General features: G+C 38.2%; 1 protein-coding gene and 1 pseudogene across 4 annotated transcripts in view; one reads left to right on the top strand and one right to left on the bottom strand.

The window, feature by feature from the left end:
- The window catches only part of ECPAS (Ecm29 proteasome adaptor and scaffold), a 122,101-nt gene that overhangs the window by 98,215 nt on the left and 5,551 nt on the right, over positions 1–18,335 (top strand). For all 4 annotated transcript variants that reach the window (XM_024252121.3, XM_063714360.1, XM_009244745.4 and 1 more), the window contains 14 exons: positions 437–542; positions 1,309–1,356; positions 2,537–2,658; positions 7,083–7,233; positions 9,228–9,293; positions 10,559–10,648; positions 11,732–11,798; positions 12,365–12,456; positions 12,535–12,601; positions 13,145–13,336; positions 13,936–14,144; positions 14,995–15,038; positions 15,133–15,325; positions 16,582–16,720. In XM_024252121.3, coding sequence (XP_024107889.2) covers positions 437–542; positions 1,309–1,356; positions 2,537–2,658; positions 7,083–7,233; positions 9,228–9,293; positions 10,559–10,648; positions 11,732–11,798; positions 12,365–12,456; positions 12,535–12,601; positions 13,145–13,336; positions 13,936–14,144; positions 14,995–15,038; positions 15,133–15,325; positions 16,582–16,720 — 1,586 coding nt within the window. The remainder of the gene's footprint in view (positions 1–436; positions 543–1,308; positions 1,357–2,536; positions 2,659–7,082; positions 7,234–9,227; positions 9,294–10,558; positions 10,649–11,731; positions 11,799–12,364; positions 12,457–12,534; positions 12,602–13,144; positions 13,337–13,935; positions 14,145–14,994; positions 15,039–15,132; positions 15,326–16,581; positions 16,721–18,335) is intronic.
- Positions 17,413–17,627, bottom strand: LOC112135080 (U2 spliceosomal RNA; annotated as a pseudogene).

Below are 18,335 nucleotides of genomic sequence, written 5' to 3'. Positions count from 1 at the left end.
TCCTAAATTGTCATAGTTTATATAAGTATGAAATCAAAGAAGTTGAAGATTACCTGTTAAATTGGTAGACACCAAGATGTATTTTTGTACTGTCATGACTTTATAGTATAGCATTTCTGTATACAAGTTAGATTCATTCGGTGCCCAGTGTGAACATGGCCGTGTGCTAGGCCCTGGGGGCACACTGGTGAATAAAAAACGATGTGTCATCTCAAAGGGATTGTATTATAGTTGTGGGAAACAAACATTTTGTAATTGTAAATTCTATATATATATGGTATATTTGAGGCACCTGGAGAGAAGTCATTGCTGTTTTGGGGTGAGGGGATGAGAACTCGAATTAGAGGCAGAATCTGTATTCTTTTTTAGTATAAATGTTTCATAGTAAAATACTGACCTTCTTCATCATATATTGAAATGAAATTTTAATTTTCAGCTGTTTAGCTTTGAATGATTTATTGAGAGGAAGACCCTTAGATGACATCATTGATAAACTTCCAGAAATTTGGGAAACGCTTTTTAGAGTACAAGATGATATCAAGGTATTATAGAAATAAATCAGCATTTATGTATACAAAAAGTTAAATTGGAATTATTAAAATGTTTATGTTGTGTATGTCAAAATTTCATTTCCAGATAATTTTAAGAGACCAACGTTTTCTTCCAAAGTTTCAGCCTTAATGTGTCTGTGAAGTTGCAAGGTTGGGTATCCTTAGATCTAAATTAAATAGACTTAGGGAAAAAAAAGGTGGCTGTATACCTTCTTTCAATAGAGATCTCGTGATTCTATTGGATTAGGGACAAATAACAGTTTTGGACATAGTAACAGTATTTTGATCAGTTCTGTAAATGGGATTAATTATTCTCAAGTAATGTGGCTAATTCCTCTGAATTTTTCTTGGGCAATCTTAATTTTAGGCATTTTGATATTTTACTATTAAAATTAGGCACTTCAGTTTTACCTTTCTTTTTGCTTTATTTATTGGAGGCTTTTAAGTGTTTCAGAATTCTCACATAGATCTTTATGTATTTACTTTTATAATACATTTAGTTTCTCAACTGTTACTAGCTAAATTTTTTAAGATCAAAATAGGTTACAGTTAATGTTTAAAAATTAATAGTATGGCATGGTAATGTGTTCCTTGACGGGCAGAGAGTCTGATGAGATACCAATTTTTTTAACGTGATATGAAATGTAAGATTTTCCACCAATCTCTATAGGGCCTGAGGCAATTAAATTGCAAATTGTAGAGTAGATGATAGTGAAACTCTCTAACTTGTATGATGTCACACTTTTGTCATTTTTAGGAATCTGTACGAAAAGCAGCAGAACTAGCTCTGAAAACTCTGAGCAAGGTGAAAACCCCTGTCTTACATTGGGAATGGAGTGGGGCAGGGTTCTGGATGACCATGACAATGATTTACTTACTGTCATAGGAAATGACATTTAGTTGCAGTATAATTGGCTTCATGTTGTAGTTCACTACTCTTAGAATGAATGAGAAAGTGAGTGCTGTAAACACTGCAGTGCTAGTATGTTGAACAGAGTATACTTGTGGTCTCTTTAAATGGTGAAATTAAGATAAAACTTTGATTTAACCCTGAAGAGCACATCACTCAGATCAAGCAACACCTGTCTTTTCTCTTGCTTTTGCTGTGTTTATATATAAAGCTACCTTTCATATCTGTGAGGTTGGAAAGCTTTTTGAAACTAAATTATCTCCCACTTGAACTTGATTTTGTGATATATCAGGAACTTTACATTCTAGTTGCACAAACCTTGCCATAGGTCACATGAGTAGTAAAACCAGGTTTTAAATACAGGTGTTTTCCTGTTTCAGATGTGATCTTGACCACTATATTGTGCTGTGACCCAGCGTTATTGATGATGATGATAACACTTCAAAACTTCTTTATTTAATTTTTAATTTTAATTTTTTTTTTTTGAGACAAGGTCTCACTCTTGTCACCCAGGCTGGAATGCAGTGGCGTGATCACGACTCACTGTAGTCTCGACCTCCCGGGCTTAGGTGATCCTCCCACCTCAGCCTCCTGGAGAGCTGGGACCACAGGTGTATGCCACCATGCCTGGCTAATTTTTCATATTTTTTGTAGAGACAGAGTCTCTTCATGTTGCCCAGGCTGGTCTCAAACTCCTGGGCTCAAGCAATCTGCCTGCCTCAGCCTCCCAAAGTGCTGGGTTTATAGGTGTGAGCTACTGCACCCAGCCCTAAATGTTTTTCAAAGTGCTTTCTTACATATTTTCTCATTTGATCATCATCTGTTTTGTTCTGTATTTCACAAATTGGAGGACCAGTGCTTAGAGAGTGAAATGCGTTACCAAATTTTCTGTTTAGTTCTTGGCAGACCTAGGACTCAATCTCCGATCTCATTCCTCTGTGTCTCTGTAGTGTCAGAGAAAGTAGATTCACTTATTCTTCTCTCTGGATATGTGAAATAGAAAGTCTTTTGTCAGATGAATGCTTTATTGGATGAGCAGTCACTTTCACTAACATCCATGCTCTTTGTATGTGAGGTCTGTGTGAAAATGTGTGACCCTGCCAAGGGAGCAGCTGGCCAGAGAACCATCGCTGCCCTTCTGCCTTGCCTTCTGGACAAAGGAATGATGAGCCCCGTGACGGAAGTTCGAGCCCTCAGGTGTGCATCCATTGATGAAATGAATGTATTGGATTTGCTCAGTTCCTAGAAATTGTGTTTCTTTCAAGGTTAGATTCTGGAAAATATGGAGAAAGAGGTTAGGAGAATGACCCTTGGGTCATTTGTGAAAACTTGTGAGTCAGAATATTTTCACAGAAACATTCTCATGAGACCTTATTTTTGCCCAGCATTCTGAGTCAAGCGTGTTGTTCTGTTGTCATCAGCCTCTGCTCCCAACAAGCACATCTTCCTGTTAAACTGTAGGTCCTGAGGAGCATGTTTGTTCATTATAATATTTAGTAATATTTCACAGATTATTAGATTTAAGAGAAGCTGTTTACCACTTGTAACGGTGAAATATTCGGAAAATGTACTTACACTTTTAGATATAATATATGGCTACTTTAAGTTAAAACCAATAGTGTAGGATTCTAGTTTGTATGTTTTGTTTGATTTTGAACTACAGTGCTGTCTAGGAACTTTATCTGTTCCATTTTTATTTCACTCTTAAGAGTAGAACAAATTGTTAATAATAGTGCCAGCACTATTTCATGGCAAGTAGATAGTTGATAAGAGAAAGTTTTTTTTAGAAGGACTCACCTAACAGATGCAAAGGCATGATGCAATTAAGAGTGTCACTTTGGCTGGGCACGGTGGCTCATGCCTGTAATCCCAGCACTTTGGGAGGCCGAAGTGGGCGGATCACCTGAGGTCGGGAGTTCGAGACCAACCTGGCCAACATGCAGAAACCCCGTCTCTACTAAAAATACAAAAAAATTAGCCAGGTGTGGTGGTGCATGCCTGTAATCCCAGCTACTCGGGAGGCTGAGGCAGGAGAGTCACTTGAACCCGGGAGGCGGAGGTTGCGGTGAGCCCAGATTGCGCCATTGCACTCCAGCCTGGACAACAAGAGCAAAACTCTGTCTCAAAAAAAAAAAAAAAGTATAACTTTTTGCTCTCCTCAGTAAAATAATCTAAGTAGTGATCATTAGATGCCCCTAAATCCACTGGGTGAATGGCTGACGAGAACTTTATAATGATTCAGGGCAGCTAGACCTGAACCTACCAATCACTCCTCACAGCACAAAAAGACAACCAGTGCATGGTGATGTGATGGAATAGGACACACACAGCATTGCCTAGGAAGGATTCTTTGTGTGTGTGTGTGTGTGTGTGTGTGTGTTGGCAAAATTGAACGTGAACTTAGTTGAGCCTGTAGATCTGTACAGGGGAAAGAGGAACATGTTAAATGACATGACTGGAATACAATCAACGAGGACAAAGAAGAAAAAAAGAGGAGAGTGGAGACTGTTAAAAAAGATTTAAGAAATGCAGTAGATTGCAATGTGTGAGTGAGCTTGGATCCTGATTCAAACATGCCAACTGTTTAAGAAGCTAATGAAACAGAAATTTGGATACTTGATATGAAAAAATCGTTAATATTTTTAAAGTGAAAATGGTATTATGATTATGATAAAGAGCCTTTGCTTTTAGATATTCATAGTGAAGTTTAGTTAAGGGATATGCTTTCAAATGCAGTCATGCGTCACTTAGTGACAAGGATATTTCTGAGAAATGTGTCGTTAGGTGATTTCATGGGTGTGCACGCATTAACATGAAGTTGGAAAAATGGTGCAGTTAGATTGCTTGATGCAGGGTTGCCACAAATCTGTTCACTTCATGTCTCTATGTCACATTTTGGTAATTCTCACAGTGTTTCATACTTTGCATTACTATTATGTCTGTTTTGGTGGTCTCTGATCAGTGATCTTTGATGTTACTTTTGTAATTGTTCTGGAGTTGTATGAACTACACTCATTTAAGATGGTGAACTTAATTGGTCAGTGTTGTGTGTGTCCTGATTGCTGCACTGAACAGCTGTTCCCCATCTCTCTCCCTCTTCTCAAATGTCTTATTCCCTGAGACACAACAATATTGGAATTAGGCTAATTAATAACCCCACAATGCCCTCTGTCTAAATGAAGGGAAGAGTTGCCTGTGTCTCACTTTAAATAGAAAGCTAGGAATGATTAAGCTTAGTGAGAAAGGGATGTCGAAAGCTGAGATAGGCTGAAAGCTAGGCCTTTTGTGCCAAACAGCCAAGTTGTGAATGTAAAGGAAATGTTCTTAAACGAAGTTTAAAGTGCTATATTAGCCAACACACAAATGATAAGAAAGCAAAACAGCCTTTTGCTAACAGGAAGAAAGTTTGAATATTCTGGATAGAAGATCAAATCAGCCACAAAATTCCCTTCAGCCAAAGCCTAATCCAGAGCGAGGCCCTAACTCTCTTTAATTCTATGAAGTCTAAGAGAAGTAAGGAAGCTGCAGAAGAAAAGTTGGAAGCTAGCAGAGGTTGGCTCATGAGGTTTAAGGAAAGAAGCTGTCTTCATAACATAAAGATGCAAGGTGAAGCAGCAATTGCTGATACAGAAGCTGCAGCAGGTTATCCAGAAGATCTAGCTAAGATCACTGATAAAGGTATCTACACTCAACAACAGATTTTCAATGGAGATAAAACAGCCTTTTGTTGGCAAAAGATACCATGTAGGATTTTCATAGCTAGAGAGAAGTCAGTGCCTGGCTGCAACACTTCAAAGGCCAGGCTGACTGTCTTGTTAGGGGCTAATGCAGCTGGTGACTAAGTTGAAGCCAGTGCTCATTTACCATTCTGAAAATCCTAAAGCCTTCAGAATTCTGCTAAATCTGCTCTGTGCTCTAGAAATGGAACAACAAAGTCTGGATGACAGCTTATCTGTTAACAGCATGGTTTACTGAGTATTTTAAGTTCGCTGTTGAGGCCTACTGCTAAAAAAAAAACAAAAAAACAAACAAACAAAAACCACAAAGATTCCTTTCAGAGTATTACTACCCATTGACAATGTGCCTGGTCACCCGAGAGCTCTGATAGAGAGGTACAAGGAAATGAATGTTTTCATGGCTATTAACAAAACACAACATGCATTCCAAAGCCCATGGATCAAGGTGTAATTTTGACTTTCAAGTCTTATTATTCGAGAAGTATATTTTGTAAGGCTAGAGCTGCCATTGATAGTGATTCCTTTGATGGATCTGCGCAAAGTAAATTGAAAACCTTCTGGAAAGGGTTTACCATCGTAGGTGCTGTTAAGAACATTCATGATTCAAAATGTCATTAATAGGAATTCAGAAGAAGTTGATTCCAACTTTCATGGATGACTTTGAGGGGTTCAAGATGTCATTGGAGGAAGTCACTGCATATGTGGTGGAAATAGTAAGAAAAGTAGAATTAGAAGTGGGGCCTGAAGACGTGACTGAATTGTTGCAATCTCCTGATAAAACTTGAACAGAAGAGGAGTTGCTTATCGATGAGCAAAGAAAGTGGTTTCTTGAGATGCAAGCTACTCCTGGTGAAGATTCTGTGAACATTGTTAAAATGACCACAAAGGATTTAGAATATTTCATAAACTTAGTTGATAAAGCAGCAACAGGGTTGGAGAGGATTGACTCCAACTTTGAAAGACGTTCTAATGTGGGTAAAATGCTATCAAACTGCATTTCATGCTACAAAGAAATACTTTGTGAAAGGAGGAGTTGATTGATGCAGCAAACTTCATTGTTGACTTATTTTAAGAAATTATGACAGCCATGCCAGCATTCAGCAAACACCACCCTGATCAGTCAGTAGCCATCACCATTGAGGTAAGACCGTCCACCAGCAAAAAGATAATGACTTGCTGAAAGCTGAGATGATCAGTAACATTAAGATATTTTAAAGTTAACTAACGTACTTTATTTTAGACATAATGCTGTTGCACACTTAATAGACTACAATATAGTATAAACAAAACTTTTATATGCACTGGTAAACTAGAAAATTCATGTGGCTTTCTTTATTGTGGTGGTCTGGAACAGAACCTGCAGTATCCCCAAGGTATTCCTGTATGATCTTATGGGACCACTGCTGGACATTGTGGTCTGTTGTTGTTGACTGAAATGTCTCATGCAGCACATGACTGTAATACAGTGGCAGGGGGGAATAGTGGCTGTATGTATGGAGGAGGTATAAATGAAACAAAATTGGTCAAATGTTGCTAATTGTTGAACTGGGTGGAGAATACATGGAATTTCATGCCTACTATAAATTCCTACCATAAAATTTCACTATAAATATAAATTCCTACTATAAATAAATACATGGAACTTCATTCCTACTATTAATGAAGGTAGGCTTTTCCTACTTCGTTTATCGTTCTACCTACCTCTATATATGCTTGAAAGTTTCTTTAATAAAAGTTAAAAAAAAATAATGCCCAGACCAGGCTTTGCAACCATGTGAAAATATGCTTTAATGCAGTGAACTGCAGAACATCCTCATGGTTAGATTTGTAGGTCTTCTCACTTTTGTTAAAAGGACTCAGGAGTTGTGTTGCATATGTTTGTAGCATTAACACCCTTGTGAAGATCAGCAAAAGTGCAGGAGCCATGTTGAAACCACATGCACCAAAACTCATTCCAGCTCTGCTAGAGTCCTTAAGTGTATTGGAGCCCCAAGTTCTCAATTATTTGAGCCTCCGGGCGACAGAGCAAGAAAAGGTGAGTGGATAGCACAGGCATATTGGTAAGTATCATGAGGGAAGAGCCCTGTGAAGATACCGAGGTTCATTTGAATGGCACTGTCACTCTTCTTACCAGAACTCACCCTCTCTCACCACATGCAGTGTTTTACTATTTTTGGAGAGAGGTTGTCAGCTCATACACCGTCTTGTGAATTGGATGAAAACTGACACTTCCATCTAAAAAATGAATTCACATTTGTTTAACATGGTTTTTTGTATATTTTAATTTTGCTAGGGCTTGGATCTATACCTTCAGAGTCCTTCCATGGACTCCCTCAACCTGTAAGCAAAAGTATTTGCACCTGGACTTTGGCATATCTCAAAATCGTTCTGCTTTTTAGGTGTAATGGAGTCACCTAGTCTCTGATCAGAGTCATTTTTATTTTTATTTTATTTTTTTTGGAGACGGAGTCTCACTCTCACCCAGGCTGGAGTGCAGTGGCGCCATCTTGGCTCACTGCAACCTCTGCCTCCCGGGTTAAGCGATTCTCCTGCCTCAGCCTCCCGAGTAGCTGAGATTACAGGCGAGTGCCACCACACCCAGTTGATTTTTTGTATTTTTAGTAGAGACGAGGTTTCACCATTTTAGCCAGGATGGTCTCGATCTCCTGACCTCGTGATCTGCCCACCTCAGCCTCCCAAAGTGCTGGGATTACAGGTGTGAGCCACTGCACCTGGCCTGATCAGAGTCATTTTTAAAAACTTCAGATGAAACATATTTATTGTGAAAAGTTAATACAGAAGGATAGAAAGTAATCCCATAGAAGGTCTCCCCATCACCACAGTATCATTCCCTGAGGAGCACCTGCTGTCAAAAGTTTCCTGTGCCTTCTCTCAAATTCCTTTTTAGTCATAGGCTACCAAACCAAACAAACATACAAATTTAAAAATAGTATCAGACTATGAATGTTGTTCTGTGATTTATTTTTTAAATTAACAGTATGTCATGTCTATTTATACACATATTCTTTTTAATGTATGCATAGTGTTCTACAGTGAGGTGATTTTGAATTTTTGATGGAGAGGTTTTGCAACATCAAAGGTTTTAAGTGTTCTTTTTTTCCTCTGTACTACCTTTGGCACTGTTGAACAGCGTATGTGTGATAACAAGAATCTCATTTTTCTGATTTGCACTCTTTTCCTAGCATTGTCCATTGCCTTTTCGTATTGTATTAGTCATTTATATTTCTTCTGTGATTGTGTTTATATTCCATGTCTATTTTTCTATTTGACTTGTTTTTTTATTTTTTTATTGGAACTGTTAAACCCTGTTATATACAACATGTTTCCTCTGTTCACTATTTGATCTTTAACTTGCCTAAACTTCTCTAATAACTTACTCTCTTTACCGTTTGCCTCTAATATTGCTGTTTCTTCTTCATTCATTATTTTTCCGTCTTTCAGCAGTAGACTTGCGCCTTCCTGGGTGCCCGTAGGATGTTTACTAAGCATTGAGAATTTGGAAACGTAAATTCTAGTCTAAACTTTGCAGCCCTAGGCAAGTCACTTGTGTATGCCTTACTTTTCTCCTTTATCATATCCCTCTCCTTCAGCACAGTTGTTAGATTAAAATACCTTCGTAGATACGAAGGTTGATTACAAAGTTAAAGAACTGCACGTATAAAATTTTCTGCTGCTTAAACACAATTTTAAAAACCTTAGAAATTTATTTAGTCAGTTCCTTTATTTAGTGTATTGAGAACCTCAGGCTGAAGAAGGCTGGATGACTTGCCCAGAGCCATATTATGCTAATTTCTTAACTGTTATCTGAATTTCTCACCTGTAGTGTGGTGCTGGTTCCCCTGGTAAATAGTTGAGTTAGAGTTGGACTTCATGTTTGCCTTTGTTATAGCGACGGATTATTATTTTTTTAAGTTCTTTAGTTTGGAAGTGAAAGTCTTTTATGGGTGTTTGTGCGGATTATTCCTAATTAATTGAATGTGCCGAGTGACTTTAATTTCTCTTCTTTAGGCTGCGATGGATAGTGCTCGGCTTAGTGCTGCCAAATCTTCTCCGATGATGGAAACAATCAACATGGTGAGTGTCTTAAATAATAATGAGAGGGTTTGTTTGCTTACCTGAAAGTGTAATTCTTCAAAGTCTTCAGGCCACGTTAAATGAAGCAGAGATTTATGGGATGAGTCAAGCAGCTGTTGTGACTCCAGTTTTTTCTTAGTATATTTCTCTTTTCTTCTCTGTTACTAAGTGGAATAAATAATTCCCCAAATACCAGAAACAGTTGGTCCAAATTTGTATTACAAGGGACAACAACATATCAAGAGCTCTCTATAAATTTACATCTGTAGTCTTTTGATCTGCCTATTTAGAAAGGTTCAGACTTGTGCCTGTGTCTAATAGTTATCTTTGGGAGGAACTAGGAAAGTTATAAGCTGGAGGTATTTAATGAAGTAGGTAACATAAAGGTAGGTGAAGAGATTGGGCAATGTCAATATGTTGTTTTAGTCACAGGAAGGCATTTGCAGTAAAGAGCTGCTTGGCACTCTGAGGTTCTGATTTCTAAAGTTCCTGAAGTCTTGGTAAAGTTACCCTGTTGTGCCTTCCCTGTAGTGGTTAGTTAGCTATGATTGTGTTTACTGGAAATTAGTTTGCTAAGCAGATGTGTACCTTTAGTAGCACTCTGAAGGTATAGATCCAACCCTTAAAAAAACTGAAATGTACAAAAAACTATGTTAAACTGGTCAAGAGAAGTAGCTATTTTTTAGTGCCTGCTGGGGGACTGTTACCAAAATTTGGTCTAAGAATGTTATGTCTTAGCTGGATTATTGGGAGGAAATAAAAATTTAAAGAAATAGGAATAGTTAGTGAATACCATTTAGTTATATTCATTAGTAATAGAAAACATGTTAATTGCATTTTCAAAAATAAAGGCCAGCAATTTATAGGAAAATTCATCTAAGAAGTTGACTCATTAGAGGGGGTTTGGTAGGGTAGGCCCACTGTAGAAGATCAATATTTAGTTTAGGTTTTTTATACTAAACATGGATTGATGAAGTAGGCCCAGAAAGATTCTTCATTCTTGAGTAATCATTATTTTTCTTTTTTAGCAAATTGATGTTTTTCATTTTTTTGTTTGTTTTTAGTGTTGAATCACTGATGAATAATTTTTCTGTTTGTAGTACAATAGTGGTTTTAATATTGAAATCAGAGCAGAAGCAAACAGTGGTTTTTCAACTTCATGTCAAATCCAGTGGGTACACTTTTGACAAGGGCAGTTTTTAATTGAAGATGTGGTCCTGACTTATTTGCCAAGGCTTACCTTTATATTTGTCCTTTTTCAAAAGTGCCTGCAATACCTTGATGTGTCAGTGCTGGGCGAGCTAGTTCCTAGGTTGTGTGAACTGATCAGAAGTGGTGTAGGTCTTGGAACTAAGGTAAGTGTACTTTCCACAAGAGGAAATGTGCATCTTCATTAGTTTTGGCCATAAGGATATAACAGCCATCATGTTTGAAATTCATGTTTTACCACAAAATCTAATATTATTATACACTAACCATTTTATTTCTGTGGTTGCACTGATAACTGAAAACATGTAACTGGTTCAAGAAATAAAACATCTAACTGTTCCAGTAAGTATTATCTTAACTTATTTAGTGGAATCATTTCTGTTCTCTGGTTGCCGTGTACATATCCTCTGGGTTGTCATTCATTAGCGGTTCATGGAAATGCACATCCAGTTATTAGGGCATGGATTGTTTTAGGTGGCAATTGCATTTTTCACAGAGGGGTCAGCAGTGTTTGAATAGAAAAATGTCCTAGTTTTCAAGATCTTTGAAGGATCAGACACCCCCCTACCACCCTTTTAACAACAAATTAATAACTCACATTTTTTCTTATGACAAAATTAACACTTGCTGGTATTTTAAAATTTTAGCATTTATAGATTAGGAGAAAGTTAAAATAAAAATTGTCCAGAATTTTGCCATACAGAGATAACTGCTGTTAATATTTTGAAGTGTTTCCTTCCAGTCTTTTCTGCACATGTGTCTTCTGCAGTGTCCTCTTCTAATGGCCGTATGATACTCCACTGTATGGATGTAACATCATTTATTTTACTCCATCAAGGAACATCTGATTTGTTTTCAGTTTTTGAAAAAATAGTAAAGCACTGTGATGAGTATCTTCAGGCACACCTGAAGATATTTGGTTAAATTTCTGGAAATGGAAATGTTAGCACAGTGATGGACAAGATGACATATTTTACTTTTCCAGAAGATTGTACCAGTTTTCTTTCTTTTTCACAATGTCTGAGATCACCCATCTTTCTCTTGGAGGTTTTAAAAAAAAATCTCTGCATTACTAGTTTAAGAGTTTTCCTTTTTCTGTATTGAGTCCTGGAGGGGGTATTAGGCTTCATGTATTTTATATGTTTAAATTTTTGGCACCTAAGCCAATGGTTTGGTAGGTAGAACATTGTGACCATCAGATTTAGACCTTTGCTTTTGTAACCCTGTAGGGCGGCTGTGCCAGTGTCATTGTGTCATTAACTACTCAGTGTCCTCAGGACCTAACACCTTACTCAGGTGAGTTTGTCAAGTGATGTGTGGTGATATTTTTGCACAGCCCTGTCTTGTGTGACAGAGTTTTAAAAAGGAAAAATACTTATCATTCAAACCTGCTTGTGATGCTGTGTGCCTTTTCTCCCCTCAGTCCCCTGACTCCTTCATTTCTTTGTCTGCAGGAGGTGCAGAGTTTATCAAGTTTAGCAACTTTTCACTGTTCATAAACATTTGATTATTCCTTAGTGGTATAAGGAGGTAAAAGTATCCTCTATTCCACAGGACTTACCATTGATAGCTGATTTTACATCAGCATTTTTCTCTTCTTATATTGGCTTCTAGACTGGACTAGTGTTCTTTATATACCTGGCTCTCATTTTTGCAACTTTTTCCACGATATTCTAGTTTAATTTTAACTTTATATCAGGTGAAAGGAAGCAAATGGATATATAAATATAACATTCAGAAATCTAAACTACTGTGGAGTAAATCAGATGTTAATTACAGGGTTAGGTTTGTTTGGGTTCTGGGAACAGAGTGGAACATTTGGTCAACCAAGTATCAGATTTTTTTCTCTTTATTTCTGGTAGGTAAACTTATGAGTGCTTTGTTGAGTGGCCTGACAGATCGGAACAGTGTGATTCAGAAATCTTGTGCATTTGCCATGGGCCATTTAGTTCGGGTGAGTTAAATTTCTTGCTTAGTTAAATAAAACTCTTTGACAGTTATAAAGAAATACTTAGGATTGTTTCTTTTTCAGACCTCACGGGATAGCAGCACTGAAAAACTCCTGCAGAAGCTCAATGGGTGGTATATGGAGAAAGAAGGTACCTTTCTTTTTCTGTTTTATGTCATTTTAAATTTGGATGATAACAGCCCAATAAAACAGTACAAATTAGGTCTTACCCTCCATGATTTTATGTGATTTGCTAGAAACATTTGTTTCTTTTCTTTTTTTTGAGATGGTGTCTGGCTTTGTCGCTGAGGCTGGAGTTCAGTGGTGCTATCTCAGCTCACTGCAACCTCAGCCTCCTGGGCTCAAGCGATTCTTGTGTCTCAGCCTCCTGAGTAGCTGGAACTACAGGCACGTGCCACCACGCCTGGTTAATTTTTGTATTTTTTGTATAGGTGGGGTTTCGCCATGTTGCCCAGGCTGGTCTTAAACTCCCGAGCTCAAGCTATCTGCTCACCTTGGCCTCTCAAAGTGCTGGGATTACAGGTGTGAGCCACCACAACCCAGCCTGCTAGAAACATTTCTAATTGATTTTACCTGTTTGTTTTGCTATTATATGAGTTGAACAATAGCCTGTTTAGAACAGTTACCCTTAAAAACAATAAATATCATAAAGATTTTGGTTTCTCCTTTTCAGAACCTATCTACAAGACCTCTTGTGCTTTGACTATTCATGCTATTGGACGATACAGCCCTGATGTATTAAAGAATCATGCAAAAGAAGTCCTGCCTCTGGCATTTTTAGGCATGCATGAAATTGCTGACGAGGAGAAATCTGAAAAAGAAGAATGTAATTTATGGACTGAAGTGTGGCAGGAAAATGTACCTGGTTAGTAGTGTGGCCTGAGTTAAACCTGCTTCTTAGGAATCACAGCTAGAATTTTTTACTTGCATTCATAATTCATAAACTCCTCTGAAGTTACTTTCCCAGGACCTTAATACACATCCCATTTAGTTTTAAACCCATCCAAATTGCTCATCCCATTTAGTTTTAAACCCATCCAAATTGCTGAGTTCTCAAGGTTGGCACTCAGGATTTTTGTCTTTACTCATTCATCACTGCCCACGTGAAAGAATATAAACTCTGTGAGCAAGGAGAGCTTTACATTTTTAATTAACAGTGTGATTTTATGTGGCCTTAGAGTATTTTAGAGTAGTTTTCTAAATGTGTTTTTCACCTTGTCGCATATTAATGGATGATGCCCATTTGTGTGATATGTTCCTGTGGGCACCCAAGTTCGTAAAGTTCTACTATTGTGAGAATAAGTCACAATACCAACACACTTTCTCTCCCTTTGAGAGAGTGGTGTGTTTTAACAGTTGAGAATCACTGCTTTTAGACTGTTGGTCACTGACTTTTTTTCAGGTTTAGAAAAATCAGTTAATTTTTCTTGTCACTTAAAAGTTGTTTTAATTTTGCTTTCCTAGGTTCCTTTGGTGGCATTCGATTATACCTGCAGGAGTTAATTACTATTACCCAGAAGGCTTTGCAGTCTCAGTCCTGGAAAATGAAAGCCCAAGGTGCAATTGCCATGGCATCAATTGCAAAGCAGACTAGCTCTCTAGTACCTCCGTATCTTGGAATGATACTGACCGCATTGCTGCAAGGCCTGGCTGGAAGAACGTGGGCAGGAAAGGTAAAGGAACCATTCATGCCCAGTTAAAGGGATTCTGACTTCATCTTTCATTTCGCATAATAATAACAATCTGGTTTTGTGTAACTTCCAATAGATTATTTTTGTGAACCAGATTTCCTAGACAGTGGAAGCTTTGGGTAAACCTTGCTTGATTAACTGTGGTATTTCCTCTCAAACTGTAACCAATGTGGCCTTGCATAATGGACAGTAATGCTGGACATAGATACATTTTTCATATTCAGCTTTCCAGGTTACGTCGTAAACCAGCTTGTCAGCATTTTGTACCTGTTGACCTCAGGAACAGATCAGGATTGGGCATAAAAAGATCAGGATTGGGCATATGTGAAATAGAGTAGCAAGGTAGCCTGCCTCTAAACCTGGGGCTAAAGATGCCCATCTCTGGGACCTATGAATTAGTAAGTTATTTTTTTACACAAGGGCTTTAGTAGGATTCTTACAGTGAACACTCAGTGGGGAACATGAGACTGTGGTAACCTAATGATCTTTATGTTGTAAAGGTCCATAGTGGCCCATGCAAGACTGAAGTAGTACTGGACTGAGAGTCAGACATCGTTCTAATTCTGTGGTTGACACTGTTTTCTGTGAGACCTGGGTCAAATCAGTTCTTTAGGCTTCTATGAAATAGAGGTGAAGATAATTATCCAGCATCCATGGTTTGGAGTAAAACTTGGTGGATGTGCTTAAAATTATGCATTAAAGATAAGGTGACTATTGTTAATTTTTGTTGTCATAGTTATCAAAAATTCCTAAGGTAATTGTAATCATAGTGTAGAGAGTGTAAATGACATGTTTGGGCTTAATAGTATTTCCTCATCTTTCAACCCCTTAGGAGGAGCTATTGAAAGCCATTGCCTGTGTGGTGACAGCTTGCAGGTAAATGTTCTTTCAATGAAGATGCCATTTCTTAAACTGAACCCAAAAACTGCAGCCTTCATTAACTTCTGATGCTTTTGTATGGACCCTGTAGTGCAGAGCTGGAAAAGTCTGTGCCCAATCAACCCAGCACAAATGAAATTCTTCAAGCTGTTCTGAAGGAATGTAGCAAAGAGAATCTCAAATACAAGATTGTAGCAATCAGCTGTGCAGCTGATGTCTTGAAGGCCACCAAAGAAGACAGATTCCAGGAGTTTTCTGACATTGTCGTACCTCTCATCAAGAAGGTAATACCACCTGTATCCTCAGTTCTGGTTTATACTTTAAAAAGAAAAAGTTAAAAAATTGTTTTCCCCTATGTCCTGATTATTAGGATTAGTTTAGCTGCAAGTAGCAGAGAAATTCCAAAATATGGCCTTAAACAAGGTGTCAGCGCTATGTTTCTCACAAAGCGTTGGGAGCATCACAAAGCATTCAGGTATTCCGGCTCTTTACAGCTCTGAACTCTGCCATTTCTAGGGTGTGGTCATCATCCTCATGGTCCACAGTGTGTTTGTGTTCCAGGCAGGAATGCAGAGGAGGTGAAGCAAGAATGAAGGATCACAGTAGGCATGCCAGTTCTCTCTTGAGGAGAGTTCCTGGGCACTGCTAGATGGCACTTTGACTTATATCCATCCCGTTGGTCAATACTTAGCCACACCTGGCAGCAGACTGAGTCTTCATTCTGGGTGTCCATTTGCCCTCCGTGGGAGAAGGGGAGAGTGGATTTGGTAGTGAATGAACAGTTTATGTCATAATAAGCTTTGCCTTGTCTAATAAGCTAAGCCACCCCAGCCATCCTAGAGTAAAGGCAAGAAGCTCAGTGTGCCATGTGAATTGCCTCTGCCATATAGTGGAGGATTTGAGTCAAAAATAGACTCAGGTTTCACGTGGAAAATGGAATACTCATTTTTAAAAGTTGGGCACTGGTCCAGAAAAAAAAAAAAGGGTGTGGTTTCCCTATTTATTTGTGAAACATGAAATATTTTAAGTAACATTCTTATTATTGCTGCTAATTTGCAGTTGTTTTCTTTCAGTAATAAGACTATTTAAATAATTTCCATTACAAACATAGTGATAGCATATGGATTTGGGAGATTTGTGTTTTAAGTTGATTACATCACTAGCAAGCTGGACCAGTTGCTTCTCTTAGCCTCTGTTTCTCTGTCAAGAAACAGTTTGGATTTAGATCATTACTGAGTTTCTTCCATCTTTAAAATCTGATCCTAATGCAAGTCTTTTCATGTTATGCTCAAAAGACTACATATGCAGTATTTTTTAGCTTTTGTTTACAGATTCCTGTAAAGTATTGCCTAAATTTATTAGAGATGCAGTATTCTGGTTATAAATTCTTGTTGTAAATAGGAAAGCTTATGGTAGAGAATTTATCATTTAACTCTTGGTTAATATCTCCTGCCCTGGTTGGTACCCTGAAAGCTTTAATAGTATACCTGTAACTTTGAAGAAGAAAATATTACATTTTCTTTTCTTTGATATATCCTAGAACTCACTTGAAAGCAGTGGGGTCCGGACAACCAAAAATGAAGAGGAGAATGAGAAGGAAAAGGAGCTCCAGCTGGAATATCTGCTGGGTGCCTTTGAAAGCCTGGGCAAAGCCTGGCCCCGAAACGCGGAGACCCAACGTAAGCACCAGAAACCACATTTGAAGAAGTGCTGTAACCAGAGGTTACTTAATGAGAGCGAAGATTTTCTGTATGACAAATTATAGTTATTGTTTCTTATCGAGCCTGATTGATTAACAATGAGAATTATCCAGTGAAAGTTTTTTGTCTACATGAGTCTATGATCTCACTGATCATTGTACCGCTGCAGCTAGGGCTCCTGTAAGAAAGTATCACAGACTGGGTGGCTTAGCAGAAATTTATTTTCTCACAATTCTGGAGGATAGAAGTCTGAGATTTCGAGATCAGGGCGTCAGCAGGGTTAGTTTCTCCTGAGACCTCTCTCCTTGGCTTGGGAATGGCTGTCTTCTCCCTGTGTCTTCACATGGTCTTTGGTGTCTCTGTGCCCTAATCACTTCTTCCTATAAGGACACCAGACGCGCTGGATTAGGGCCCACTCACATGACCTCTTTAAAGGCTCTGTCTTCTATTTAATAATAATACAGTCACATTCTGAGGTACTGGGGGATAGTATTTTAACATGAATTTTGGGGGCACAGTTCCACCTGCAATAACCATGATACATTTTATGCAGATAGTTAGATAGAAGAGTTCCACTGATCTTCTTGATGATCATAGCTCTATTCGGAGGAATGCACAAAGTTTATTAGCAGGGTCTCTTTATCCTGAAATGAATGGCCTTGTTACCAAGTGTTCAGTAAGCAACCGAAATCCCTGTTTCAGTGAAAAGCTCATTACTATTTGGACAATTTTCAGAACTGGACATGTATTTCCCAAAGATAAAATAAACAGTAAACCTTTATTATTGGATGAGGTTGCAGTTAGTTTGGAGTCCCCTGACAGGGCCTTAACCTTGGGATAATACCACCCTTTACACTTGATCTTAGCCAAAAGGCCAAGAAGTGATGATGCTACCCTTTAAGCTTGCCTTGTGCTGGGTCCTACAGTGCATCCTGCTGAAGATCTTAGTATTCTTTTTTTTTTTTGAGACAGGGCCTTGCTCTGTTGCCCAGGCTGGAGTGCAGTGGGTGCAGTTCTTGCAGCCTTTACCTCCTGGGCTGAAGTGATCTTCCTGCGTCAGCCTCCCAAGTATTTGGGTGTACAGGTGCATGCCATGACGCCAGCTAATTTTTTTTTGAAGAGGTGAGGTCTTGCTATGTTGCCCAGGTTGGTCTCAAACTCCTGGGCTCAAGTGATCCTCCCACTTTGGCCTCCCTCTCAAAGTGCTGGGATTATAGGTATGAGCCTCCATGCCCAGCCACAATGTTATTGAATGTTATAAAAAGTATTGTTGATTATTTGTGATTGGATATGTCTAGAATCAGTTAAGGTTCTCTTTGAGCCCTGTCATCCTTTGTGTGAACTTATATATTTGCTGTGTTTATAGGAAGGGTTTCCCAGAAGATACAAATTTGCAAATGGTTTTATTTCTTAATATTATGTTATGGACTGCAGTGGAAGTCCACTAATATGACGCCATAAAGACTATTAACTGTTCCTTGATAGGTAGAGAAAGCTAAAGTAGGGAATTAAATGAGAAAGATGATACAAACGTAAAGCAGTTTATTTTAATATAAGACATAGAAGGTTGTTAATAGAAATGTGCATTTATTGA

This window comes from Pongo abelii, chromosome 13, assembly GCF_028885655.2.
Source record: "Pongo abelii isolate AG06213 chromosome 13, NHGRI_mPonAbe1-v2.0_pri, whole genome shotgun sequence".
NCBI lineage: Eukaryota > Metazoa > Chordata > Mammalia > Primates > Hominidae > Pongo > Pongo abelii.
The sequence above is the reverse complement of the archived record's forward strand: the minus strand, read 5'-3'. Positions and strand labels throughout refer to the sequence as shown.